Here is a 13,167-nt window from a genome sequence, read left to right on the forward strand (position 1 = left end):
AGATGAATGGCTAGTCCACAGGCGGGCGGTGAGAGGAACAACGTGCAAGAGGGCCTCCAGCGCGCCGCCGTGAAAGCGTCTCAATGCATTTCGGCTGCTGCGTCCATATCTACGGGGAAGTGGGTGATTCATGTTGGGATGGCTGCAGCAGCGGCAGCGTTACCGTCATCTCTGATGATTTGAGTGCACCCCCCTAAAACTGGCTGCACTATCTGTTTTGATGCCCGGTGATCATGGCCACTTGACGTTTCCGTATGACGTGATCGTGCCTCACAGACAAACAGTCAAAGATGGATCACACCTGAGACTGGAACAGACAAACAGTCAAAGATGGATCACCCCTGAGACTGGAACAGACAAACAGTCAAAGATGGATCACACCTGAGATTGGAGATAGGCTACTGTGCACAGGTTACTTTATCCAATCTACTAATCTAAAGAAGGGATTATTGACTTTTTCCTTCTGTGCATTGGAGTATGTTGTGTTCCAGAGTAATGATACTTTCTCTTAACCCCATGTTAGAGTAAGTACAGTTGTAACTTGTGATAAGTGATACCATTAACCATAAGATAAATTATGGGATGGATGATACAAGTGAGAGGCTATTATATTTGATCATGTGTCATAAATCTGCTTTACACCAGCAACACTTCCCCAGCAACCAGGGTACTGTGCGTCAGAAGCATAGTTGGAGCATAGCTACAGTGGACCACTCTAGATGCCATAGCTGGGCCATGCACTGTGCCATGGGGATGGCAGGATGTGGAAGCCGTGTCACCAAGGCGAGCAAGGAACCTTTGTCCCAATGACATTTTTATAGCCCTTTTTAACCTCATTCCTAAACTACTGGGGGGTAAATCCACCGCTTTAGACTTGAACACAAAGACCCCCACGCACAAAGTTTCAAAGTTTTTTTTTATTTTTAAAACGAGCTCATATATTTGCTGTGGGGACTTTGCCATTGAGGCAATCCGCGCGGACTCATTAGAGTCCTACTTCAGGCAGCTGGCAACTCACACTCCGAACTACCTGGCTGCTACATCTACGGGTGATGAAGCAACAATGGCCTGGTTAAGGAGCACTTGACTCCAAAGTAGGCTACTTCTTCACTCCAATGCAAAGATGGGAGTTAAGAAGTACTTTGGAGTTAAGTGCTTAACTCGTTCGGGAAACCCGGCCAATACCGTTTTGACCAGATCTGTAATAGCCCACCCCTGCTGTTCAATACCGATTGGAATAAATTATCAACGATCTTTGAAGGATGGAAATCAGCACATGCAGCTCCTCCATTGTGTCGAGTCTGTCCTTCGACCCAAAATGTGAAGCCATGATATTTTTTCATGACAGTGTTAATGCTGAATAGCCTACATATTGCAATGGGCTATACTATTAATAGCCTACATTAATAAGAGTATACCATGTGTCTTCAGAATTATAAATATTAAAGTAGAGGGTGAATTCTGTGTCAGCTGTGTCTTAAAAAGGCTTTTACGCATCTAAAGCAGCAGGTTCCGGTGCTTAATATTGCCTGGTGGTTTGGGCAATCTACTATAGGCGCGCTTGGCTTGGGAGTGCCTGATTTAGCAAGAGCTTTATTTGGCTTTAGCGTGGAATCACGGTGAGATCTGCCAAATGTGAACATCATCACCGTTTCTATTCTTGCATCTAGCCGCCTGGGATTGTCTCATGTCCGATCCGCAGGGTACATAACTGGGCAGAGGATAAAACAACCATTCAAAGATAGCACTGGCGATGACAGGCTGCGTGGGTGTACCTGACATCCATGGTGAGACATCACCAGTGAAAATCTGATGCTATGTGACGGCAAACGCGCTTTGCATATTCCTTGTGTTGTAGAGCAGTCTAAATTTTGTTTTGCGCTTCCAGAAATCCGTGGTTGATTGAAGGTATTTTTGTAGGAGACTGTTTTTGTGTATCATCTGCATGTAATCATGTTTACACCTTTTATAATGTCTTTGCATTTTCACTTATTGACCAAGCTGATTCTCATTAGTTTTTGTTAGTTTTTTACCATAAGGTATAGGCATAGTGTTCTCGTTTACAAAAGTGACGCCTGCTGCAGGAAATCATATGAATCATCCATTTGCGTCCTCAACTCGATTGCAAAAAAACAACACCTGTGTTTCTCTGATAGTCATCCAAACCATCGAACATCAACCTTCGAATGCTACTAATGGACACTCTTCAATTAGACTGTTTCCCCATCCCTCAACATCGTGAAATATTGCCTATCCCTCAATATCGTTAAACTGTGCAATAGTTTTCTTTATAGGCTACTATCACTGCACTGAAATCAGTTGCATTCCAAAGCAATGTTTGTTGTTGAAATCAAGTCTAGCGCAAGTGTAACTCTTCCTAAATGCAGTGGACAAAATTCTGACCCATGCTGCTTCAGGTCTTGTGCTAATAGGCTATTGCAACATTTAATGTCTACATTAATTCGGTTCTTACCTGAGGATTCAGTCCAGTAGCCTACCTCAGTGGTAGGGAACCCACACCGACGAACCGAACAGGCAAAGCAATCCAAACGTAGGCTAAGGGTTATTCCAAAACTCCGGTGCTTGTGGTAGAGTGGACTGATCGCAAAGGGCTCCAGCGCTCAATGAATAACGAAGGGACTGCGCCGTCAGTTTGTAAGGCAAACCACTACTTCCTGTTACATCACACACAACAGCTGAGCACTTACTCGGTAGGCTAGTCCAGCGTCATATAGAGAGATATACCTCTCCCAATCTGGGCCAGACAAGTTACTCTGGCGACTCTCCAGGGTTGTCCACCAACAACCATCTAAATTACAGTCCAAGCAAAGGACATCCTCGCATATCGGCCTATATATGCAGGGAAGCGAATGTCATAATTTAAAGTCCTCGGCATTAAATGCAGAGTAGGCTAGGCTACCCCTTTCTACGTATAGGCCTTTTTAAAATAGCTTGACAATCACTTGATATATTGTTCTTGTCAAAGGCCATAGGCTATTAGGCCTGGCCTAGTTAAATGGGCCTTAATTGATCAAGCGCAGTGGATTTAGGTATGACTAGGGCCTATAAAAAATGTTGATACCAGTTTATCTAGGCATTAGGTGGACCTTTGTGATTAAATGTTGAATAGGCTATATGCACTGAATGGAACAAATTGTTAAGATAATCATTCTTGGCTGAAGCTTAGGCTATTGACTTCCATTATTGGTAGCCTAATAACATCCATGTAATTATTAAGGCTTTTCCTCTTCAAACTGTAAAATCCCCGCCATTAAGCTACTGAATGCGCTTTGATGGTCCACGGTCTGTTGTTAAAAGTTGCAAGCCATCTACATTCACATTAGGCCTATAGCCAACAAAATGATATAAAATGATATTTTCACACACACACACACACACACACACACACACACACACACACACTATATATATATACATATATATATTTGTGTGTGTGTGTGTGTGTGTGTGTAAAGGCTACTACAATACTGTCCTCCCTTGTTCAGAGTCCTCTCACACAGCCAGCAATAGCAACTTAAAACATATTCCCATGTGATTAAATGTTTAAAAAAAACACAGCACAATTAAACATTTACTTTTTTATTACCCTTAAAAGACTAAGTAAACTTTGTGTGACACATTTTGGACACATTTTTATAGGAACACTGTCTCTAAGTCGCCACATACTGCACTGGATAACAAAGAAAACATTGCATATATGGGAATAATCTGGTTAAACAAATACAGTGCATATACAATCAATATTTGCATGGATGTTATATGGAAAGTGCTATGTGGGGTTATTTAAATGCATTTGTCAGCAAAACAAATTTGTCCCCAGTCCTAAGAAAGATACCACTGTTTTTTTCTAACAGTGAAATAAAAATGGTAAAAAAGTGTGATTGTACAAACATATCAGTTTTATAGGCTACTAAGCAAACATTTTAACATAGCCAAGTCCAATAAAGGTTTATACACCGTAACAATACAAAATACCACAGTGACATAACCAACATAAATATATAGATAAGTAGTGTGTGATTTGATTTAAAAAAGAAAAGAAAAAAAAGACACCTGTTCAGACAGAGCGAAATATGATGTCTGCATTTTTCTTCCTTATTCGAATGATCTTTCTCCCATTATCTGAAAAGGCAGAAAACCGAAAACAGTTAGTGAAAGAGAAACTACTGTGCACTATTGTATGACGAGTTTGTACAAGTTATAGATTTGAGACTAGGATATGGCATTTCTCAGATGGCGAATGTCTTCAGACCTCTTTTTAACTAACATCGAATACGATCATTTGAAAATGAATAATAAGTGTAACTGAATTGAATTGGTTTAACTCACTCTTGAGTATGAATACCGCCCACCTGCACCATCAAATCGCTAGCTTTTTGGTGGCATAGCTGGCTGAAGTGGTAGTTATGAGAGGTGGTCTCATGCGTTGGCGAGTCGGAAGACCCGAGATCGGACCCAGCGAGGGCAAGTGAGGGCAGAAGCGATACTGACGATAGAGACACTAGCGAAAGAGTGGAACCTGTAACCTAACGGTCAAGTCGACCTGACCGCAGTACAGTCAAACCTGCGTCTTACCCTTCTTCACATCCATGCACATCTTCATGCAGTGCCTCTTGTGGACAAAGTTGTTCTTGTTGCCCCCACAGCCGCTGTAGCGGAATGACTGACACCTCCTGGTCTTGGGGTTGTAGGAGAACCTCCTGTCCACCCTGTCGCACGTGCCCTTGTCAACAGGACTGAGGCAGAAATCTGGAGGAGTGAACTCTGGGAAGTACAAGCAAACCAGGGGAGTTACACACGGACTAATGCTGAAACTGTACATGCACAGTACACGTTTAGCGAATATGCTTGTTTTTAGATAAATAAACCACTCTGAACATATACTCAGTTGCCACTTTATTAGTTACATCTGTTCGAGGTTTCTTTGTGGTTCGACCAGACATTAGAATGGACCCTTTGATGATTATGATTGTGATTATGACCATGATGATGATGATTATGATTGTGATTATGATTGTTGGTGCCAGACGTAGTAGTTTTATGGTTGTTCCATATGTATGAAACCTGGATGGTTATGTGTTTTTATTGGTTGCTGCCCTCTTGGCCAGGTCACTCTTGAAAAAGAGATTTCCTTGAATCTCAACAAGTTTTATCTGGTTAAATAAAGGTTCAATACAAAAAAGTTGTAGCATCTCAAACAGTTGCCCTCCTGGGATTTTTATGCACTAGTAGTCTCTAGTTTACAGAGAATGTGTGATAAACAAAAAACATGAGTGGCAGCTCTGTGGGCCAAAACACTCGATAGGTACTAGATAGGTGTATCCAATAAAGTGGCCACTGCATGTATCCCTTCCCTTATTGCATGTACCAGTATTTTACAACTTAAACAATACACTATAAGAAACACTCAAGGTGTGAATCTGCATTTATGGAATTTTATGAAAATTACATTCCACAAATGATTCTGACTGATTATTGCCATCACAGCCAAACAATCCCCTGTAGATGGATTCTATCATGCCGCAAATTCTGTACCAGGCACTGGTGGCCTATGCGCCAGTGCTCCTGACACACGAGGGAAATTAAGACAGGTGAATCAGTCCGAAATGTACAGAGTAAGTAGCCTTGAGAACCAATGTTTCTCGGGCCTAGTGGCCCATAGGGCAGGAGCCTGCTGTTTCTGTAGCGTGAGGCAGCTTGATGTACAAGTACACCACCTGGACCCCCTGGCTAGTTTGTCGCATGACTTACCCCCAATCTAACCCTTGATGCCGGGTGCCAAGCGGGGAGGCATCGGGTCCCATTTTTACAGTCTTTAGTATGACTCGGCCGGGGATCGAACCCTCAACCTCCTACTGCGGACACTCTATCCACAAGGACACTGTAAATATTAAGCTACAGCCAATAGAAGTAATGCATTAAAAATCATGTGCATGTGAGGGGCTCATGGGTGAGTGGAGCCACAGCGCCCTCAAGTGGTGAAGATGGGGAGTGAGCAGCAGAAGACTGCCCTGATGTTTATTATGCCTCCGTTCATAATACAGAAAGCTAATCAGCAACTAAGTATTAGGGTAGCTCTTCCAAGTTTGTCTTGATGCAAAACAAAATCTTGAGTCCCTTGTGTATGGAGAACCAGATTTTGAATGGGGGATTAAAACATCTGGAGTACAATTGATTTATAAAATCGAAACTGTTTTGGGATGTGTTGCTCCAGATCAATAGTATAGTTATGTGGACAAATTCTAGGTTCGATTTAAAGTGTGATGAAGGCAGATGCTTGCAAACAATGCCTCAAGTGTGGCTCATCATTTCAAATAGCCATAGTACGAAAGGCCCCACAATAAAGAGTTGGACTCTACCAATCTGCCGTCAACCTATGAGAGACATGCTGTACAGTAGTGTTCAAAGCATTGCTAGACTGAGAAGAAGCTCTCCTCTGCCCTAGTTCCAGCATCCCCATCACCTCTTCCCCTCAGCCATTTCTTCCTCTTCTCCCAAATATCTGAAGAAGGGAGTCTGGCAGCAGATCAGCCAATAGTCTCCGAGTGTGTGGTTTTTCATGCTCGGAAACCCAGCCAATCAGAAGACCCTATCTGCTCTCTGGTGCAAGGTGAGAAAATAAGAGCTACTTAGGCAAACGTTGAGTTCTGTGCACTAGTGGTGCATTGTTGTTGTCTTTGTAAAAGACAAGAACAAGTATTTTATGTCTATTAGCACCAGACCTGCTCTCTGTTTCTGGATTCCATAGATTTGACTTCCACAACATGAGAAAGACATGACAACAATGAATGCGTAAGCATGGATATGTAAGCTTACCAGTCACTATGAGAGGCTGCACACTAGGTTTGCTAGTGGTTGCTTCAGCGTAGACCTCATCTTGAGGGGCCACTGTGGTGTTTCCTGTCAAGAAACAAGATTGAAGAGGTTTATTTTGGGGTTTGAATAATATGAGCAACGTACATAAAAGCACATTAAAGCATTATACAGAATTTATTTTCAGTCCTATACATTTACAAGCTTACAAGAGAATATTTTGAAATATGCATTGAAACTTTTAAAATTATGGATAGAGACATGGCTTTTTGCCAAATGACAAATAGTTAAGGTTACTTCTAAAGCAATATAATAATAATAATAATTATTATTATAACAATAATCATAATAATAATAATAATGATAATAATAATTTAAAAAAAATTAAAATATATCTTACAACTGATTTTAATCTATCTAGTGCAACTCTTTCAACACCTCATAAAAAATGTAACATATAATTGACTTCTAAACTTGGCCCACGCTTTGAATAATTGAATAATTGCAACAACAAAAACAACAAAGATTTTCATACAAGATTGAAGTGACATGCAATTTCATGGTCTACAAAGATCCATCAACTTAATTTTCAAGAGCTATGGCTATATAAAAGCCAATAACAAACGTTTCACGAATCAGAGAAATCACCAAATGACAAAGAAATTACCAAATATACCTGCAATATAAATACATTAAGCTTGAATTGATCAATTCAACTCTGTGTACTTCAGAAGCAAAAAGAGGGAAAGTTATACCCTCAATTTAGCGGAAATGATTAGCTTGACTGATCAAATAATACATAAACAACAGTAAACATCTGATTGGCACTTAAGAGTACCAATTTTTTGTCTTAAATTCTGGACCTTTGGTCGTGAAGGGGGGTTCCTTCGGTCCACCCGATCCCCCCCTGGCTATGGGCCTGAGTGAGGAAGGCTAGATCTAGCTCAGCCCTTGGACCAAGTGGAGTCCTGTATAGGTCTACAAGTACTGTCCATTGCTTCTCAATTGACTCTGGAAGACACTGAGAGTCATATGGAGGAGAGGAAAAGTGGCACAGCAGTTGCTGAAGGGGTCTGGATCCCTAAAGAGGAGGAATCTAGGAAAATGGACCCATTCAGAATAATCTCTGCTGAGCATGGAAGGAAAGAGCCTCTTTAGCGTAATAGCAAGGCTATTACTCTCCAGCAACAACTACATAGACACGTAAGTGCAGAAGGGAGGGATCGCTGGAGTGCCGGGTGTCTAGAACACACTGCAGTGGAGACTCGGCTCATCCAGGAAGCCTGTGAGAACAAGGGAGACCTCACAGTGCTGTGGTGAGACCTAGCCAATACGTATCTCTCCACCCCCCACAAACTGGTCCAGACCACCATGACCAAACATCAGGTGCCAAACCATGTTGCAGATCTGATCCTGGCTTATTACGACCAGGTCATCATGAGAGTCTCAGCAGGAGCAGTAACATCACAAGCTGGAGGTTGAGCGCTGAAGAAGGCTGTTAAGAAGTGTCTTAACCGGAGCTGTCCACCACCTCGGTGCTGAAAACAAATCAATTGATGCCAGGCTAATCGATTGTTCCACATAATTACATGCTCCTAAATGAAGTTTTGATGTACCAAGTGGCGTACTACTCACCCCCATCAATAAAATCCTCCCTCTTAAGCACCTATTGTATTTGAGATTGCTATTCTTGCACTTTGCCTTCAGCACTAGATTATGCTCTTAGTCACTTCTTTTAGAAAGGAGATGCACTTGTGAGTTCTGGCAAATAGTAGGACATTGGCTTTTCCTACGTTAAATGCTATTATTGTTAGTCGCTTTGGATAAAAGCGTCTGCTAAATGACTGTAATGTAATGTAATGTAATGTAATGTAATGTAAAATAAGGCTAAAAATGAACACGCAGGGAAACGAGGCGCCCGAACGTGATTATAATACTAACTGCGAGCTGAATCCACACATCTCCCTTTTCCCTGTTGTTCTGCCTACCTATTACAGTATATGTAGGATAACGTTATGTCCCATTAATTTGCAATGTGCATGTAATGTGCTAAACAAATTAAAAAGCCTTGCTCGCATTGCCCATTACAAATATGAAACACCAGTGACAGGCCTACTGTGGTTCCCCCACAAATGTGCCATTACGCACACAGCAGAATGTCTGAAAACATCAACTGACGCAAATAATGTCCAATAACTTGGATAAAAATCAGAAACATAAGTCAATGAAAACATTAAATGAAATATAACATTACATGATGCCGTGACCCCAACAAACAAGGAGCGTGGGAACTGAAGCCATGCCCACCAAATATCAACAGCTCACTGATGCACGGGACAATGTGAGACCCTGTGACAGGTAGGCTAGAAATAACAGGCCACAAAGGACACATTCAAGATGGCACAACACACTGCATGTATAAGCAACAAAAATGGCCCATCTGATAAGAGTATGAATACATGGCCAAACCGTGGTGACCTGCTACCCAATGCACCAATTCCCCATTGCTCGTGTGTGTGTGTGTGTGTGTGTGTGTGTGTGTGTGTGTGTGATGACAGGCAACAGGTGTATCCAAGTGGCAATCACATCCAATTACGCACAGCTATTGGTTAATGCAGACTATGGTTTATGATGATCCGGGGGTAGTTGCACACATTTGATAGGGATGAACTACTGTATCTCCTACTGTATGTGCATGCAGATGTGGGATGGTTGCAGAATAATCATGATCATGATGTTAAACCTAATTAAACTTAATTATTTTCAGTAATTTAATTCCAATAGTGAAACTTTCATATATTATAGATTGATTACACATGTAGTGAAATATTTCAAGGCTGATTGCCTCCATGCCATGCTCTACATTGATGCAGTCATTTGTGCAAGAGGAGCCCCCACCAAGTATTGAGTGTATAAATGAACATACTGAACATGTACAATCATAAAGATTCAAACAAAAAAGGCTTGAAATATTTCACTTTGTGTAATGGATCTAGAATATATGAAAGTTTCACTGTTTGAATTAAATTACTGAAAATAATGGACTTTAACAATATTCTAATTTTCTGAGATGCACATGTATGTATGTATTCAATATTTATGAATACTATAGGTATATATTTCTTGTAATTTAATTTAATCTATTATGTATATTATCTATGTATATTCTTCATTCTGCTGTACAAAAACACTTTTCCACTTGTACTTTTCCAGTGCTGAAACGCCCAAATTCCTTCCATGAGGAATATTAAAGTGTGTGTGTGTGTGTGTGTGTGTGTGTGTGTGTGTCTGTGTGTCTGTCTGTCTGTCTGTCTGTCTGTCTGTCTGTCTGTCTGTCTGTCTATCTGGGGCAGAATATAAAGGAAAGCTAATGAGGGAAATGAGCTGCAGGTGGGGCTAAACGTATCAAGACAGGTGCAGACAACCACACAGGAGGGCAGACGGTGAAGGGTTAACTGAAACAACCCTAACAACAGCACTGGGAAACCAGCAGGGGGCTCCAGAGGAGGGAACACAGAAAACATGAGCTCAGGGGGAGACGTCACTGGAAGCAGGGTGGGAAGTGACACAGAAAGGGCTGTGGTTCCCATAATGGCCCCGATGCGCCGGTCCAGCTCAGATAACTCTGGCCAAGCCGTTCCCCCTCCAGTGGTTAGCGTCTCTCTTCCGTGTTTGTTAATCCTTTTTTTGCCTCTAGTTTGACATCAGCCCCTCCTTCCTCCTACAACGTTGACAGCAAGAGTAATAGCATCCCATGCATCATTTTTTTTTTTTTTTTTGTGGGGGGGGGGGGGGGGGGGGGTTCTATCACCACTACTGACACTACTAAATATGACAGCTCCACTTCAGAACTACTGAAGTTCTCTTCTTTTCAATTCCTGTCAGTGATTTCTGTGTGCACACAGCTGCAGTCTCATGCAATTTTATGGGGCTGGCAGGGCGTTTACCTATGCTAATTCGGAACAACTGCCATGCGCTTTCAATTTACGACACAATGGAATTCATTATTATACGAACACAGCTGCGAACAAATTCTGCGGTGTAAGTGTAAGCGAGTGATACATGGAGCAGCTGGTGAAACTCCCTCCTCAAAGGATCACTGATATTTCCTTCAAGGGGAACGTCCCTATTGGCCCAACTGTCGGCACAACCGCCTCCCAAGCGGGAGACCCGGGTTCTAATCCCGCCCTGCCGAAATGCATGGGCTACTTAAGAACACATCAGGAGTCAGGCGTAGACTTTTCTCAGGACCTTTCTTGTGGGGTGGCTGTGGCTCAGTGGTAGAGCGGGTCGTCCAATGATCGTAGGGTCGGCGGTTTGAATCCCGCCTCCTACTGTCTATATGTCAAAGTGTCCTTGGGCAAGACACTGAACCCCAAATTGCTCCCAATGAGCAGGCTAGCACCTTGCATGGCAGCTGCCGCCGTGAATGAGAGGCGCTTTGTGCTTTAAAAAGTGCTATATAAGTGCAGTCCATTTACCATTGTTAAGCACAAATTTAAGAAACAAACGTAAGATATTGGTGAATGAGGCCCAATATTTAAAACACATTACCTGGGTTATGGCACCTGGCCTGGCAGTCCTTCATACTCCTGAAGTTGTTGGCGTTACCGAAGCAGCCTCCATAGTAAAACTGTCTGCACCCCTGGCTCTTGCTGTCGTAGAAGTAGCGCGTCACTAGGCCTCGGCAGGGGCCGGGGGCCTCCTCTAGGTGGCAGGGGCTCTTGTCAGCTGGAGACAGAGGGAGGGGGAGAGAGAGGCCTTTATATACTGTATCACTCCGTCTGTCCTTCCAGGCTATCTTTCCAGACACTGGAGGATCGTAAAGGTTAAGATGGCTAGCATACAATACCTTCATAAAACAGGAAATTGAATGTGTGTATAAACTGCCACTATGCCAAGGAACAAGAGGTAGGATAGGTGCAGCGTACGTGTGAATTTGTGTTGTCTTAAGGGTCAAATAATGTAGAGAAAACCCCTGTTGATTGATGTTGCGCAAGACTTGACATTTGATTACTTTTCCTAGAGTGACCCCAACCTTAGAAAAGGTGAAACATGGCCTTTGTTCGTACTGTATGCCCACCTCCGGAGCAGCCCCCCCCCCCAACACACATTCGAGGCCTCCTCCCACGCCCTCCTACGCACGGCCGTCGTGGTCGAACCGAGTAACCCCCCAGAAAGAGAGGGGGGTGGGGGGGCGTTTGACTCATCTCAGCCCATCTCAGCTCAGGGCCTGGATGAGCACCTGCACTGTTTTGTCAGTGAGGAAAGAGCAAATCCTCCTGATGTTGTAGATCAGTAATCTGCAGGAGCGTGTGACGGATGTGATCAGGGCTGAAAATTAACACCTGCCACCGGCCAAATGCGGGTAAAATTTCCAATTGGCGACTAGATTTGGGAAGGCTACCTGAAAAAAAGATATACTTGGCCGGTAGATTTTTTCATCTACAGTCCCCTTGGCAGGTGACTCACCATGAGCCAAAAAGTTAATTTTCACCCCTGGATGTGATATAGTACAGTATGTAAGGAGAATGACAGTTGGTCGCCCAGGGTTACACCCAGATTCCTCGCAGTCCAAGTCGTCGCCACCACTGTGTCATCAATGGTGACGGCCAGCTCATGCTATGCCTGGAGGGTTCTCTGTTTCAGTCCTCGACTTCATCGTTTGTTAAATTGTTATTTAATCACAGAGACAGCACCCTCTATATACGCTATATAAGTGCAGTCCATTTACCATTTACCCTATCATTGGCACTGACACTTGTTATTCCATAAGCATCCTTAAACTTAATGATTAAAACAGCAGCTAGTGGCTTATTATCATATTTCAACATTTTTGCACTTCAAGTAATCCGTGACTTCCATTGTCACACTCACGGACCCCAGTGAGTGATTAGATTTAGTCTCATCTAGGACATACACAGTATCCCAGCTCAGGTAACTGGCAGAGGACCAAGCCATAAATACATTGTCTCATATTCATGCCACTCCATCCCTTGATACCAAATGAACGTGGTTAATTAAAATATCTCACTTAAGTGGCCGCTCATCAATGTGCGAGATGCCTCCTGTCACAGGCTAAAAGAGGGAGGATTAATATTTAAATGCCTCAATCAAAGATATTTGTCTGCTAATACAGTTAATCTGCATCTTATCTACATGAAATCTGCATGACTTAGATTTCATCGTTTGACTTAGATCCCTATAAATCTCAGAAATCTATTTGATCATAATATTTGTGACACACCTTACACCAGTTGTCATCACAATGTTTAATACTGTAAGGGGATTTCAGTATGACTGACTATTATATTGTACTATGCTTTCCTTTAT

General features: G+C 42.5%; 1 protein-coding gene across 1 annotated transcript in view; it reads right to left on the reverse strand.

Annotated features, from left to right (window-relative positions):
* Positions 1–3,638: 3,638 nt before the first annotated feature.
* The window catches only part of tfpia (tissue factor pathway inhibitor a), a 29,525-nt gene continuing 19,996 nt past the window's right edge, over positions 3,639–13,167 (reverse strand). The window contains exons 3-6 of the mRNA XM_084452268.1: positions 11,389–11,565; positions 6,838–6,921; positions 4,597–4,785; positions 3,639–4,143 (exon numbers count right to left, since the gene is read on the reverse strand). Coding sequence (XP_084308394.1) covers positions 4,079–4,143; positions 4,597–4,785; positions 6,838–6,921; positions 11,389–11,565 — 515 coding nt within the window. The 3' untranslated portion in view covers positions 3,639–4,078. The remainder of the gene's footprint in view (positions 4,144–4,596; positions 4,786–6,837; positions 6,922–11,388; positions 11,566–13,167) is intronic.

This window comes from Borostomias antarcticus (genome assembly GCF_949987555.1).
Source record: "Borostomias antarcticus genome assembly, chromosome: 17".
Lineage (NCBI taxonomy): Eukaryota > Metazoa > Chordata > Actinopteri > Stomiiformes > Stomiidae > Borostomias > Borostomias antarcticus.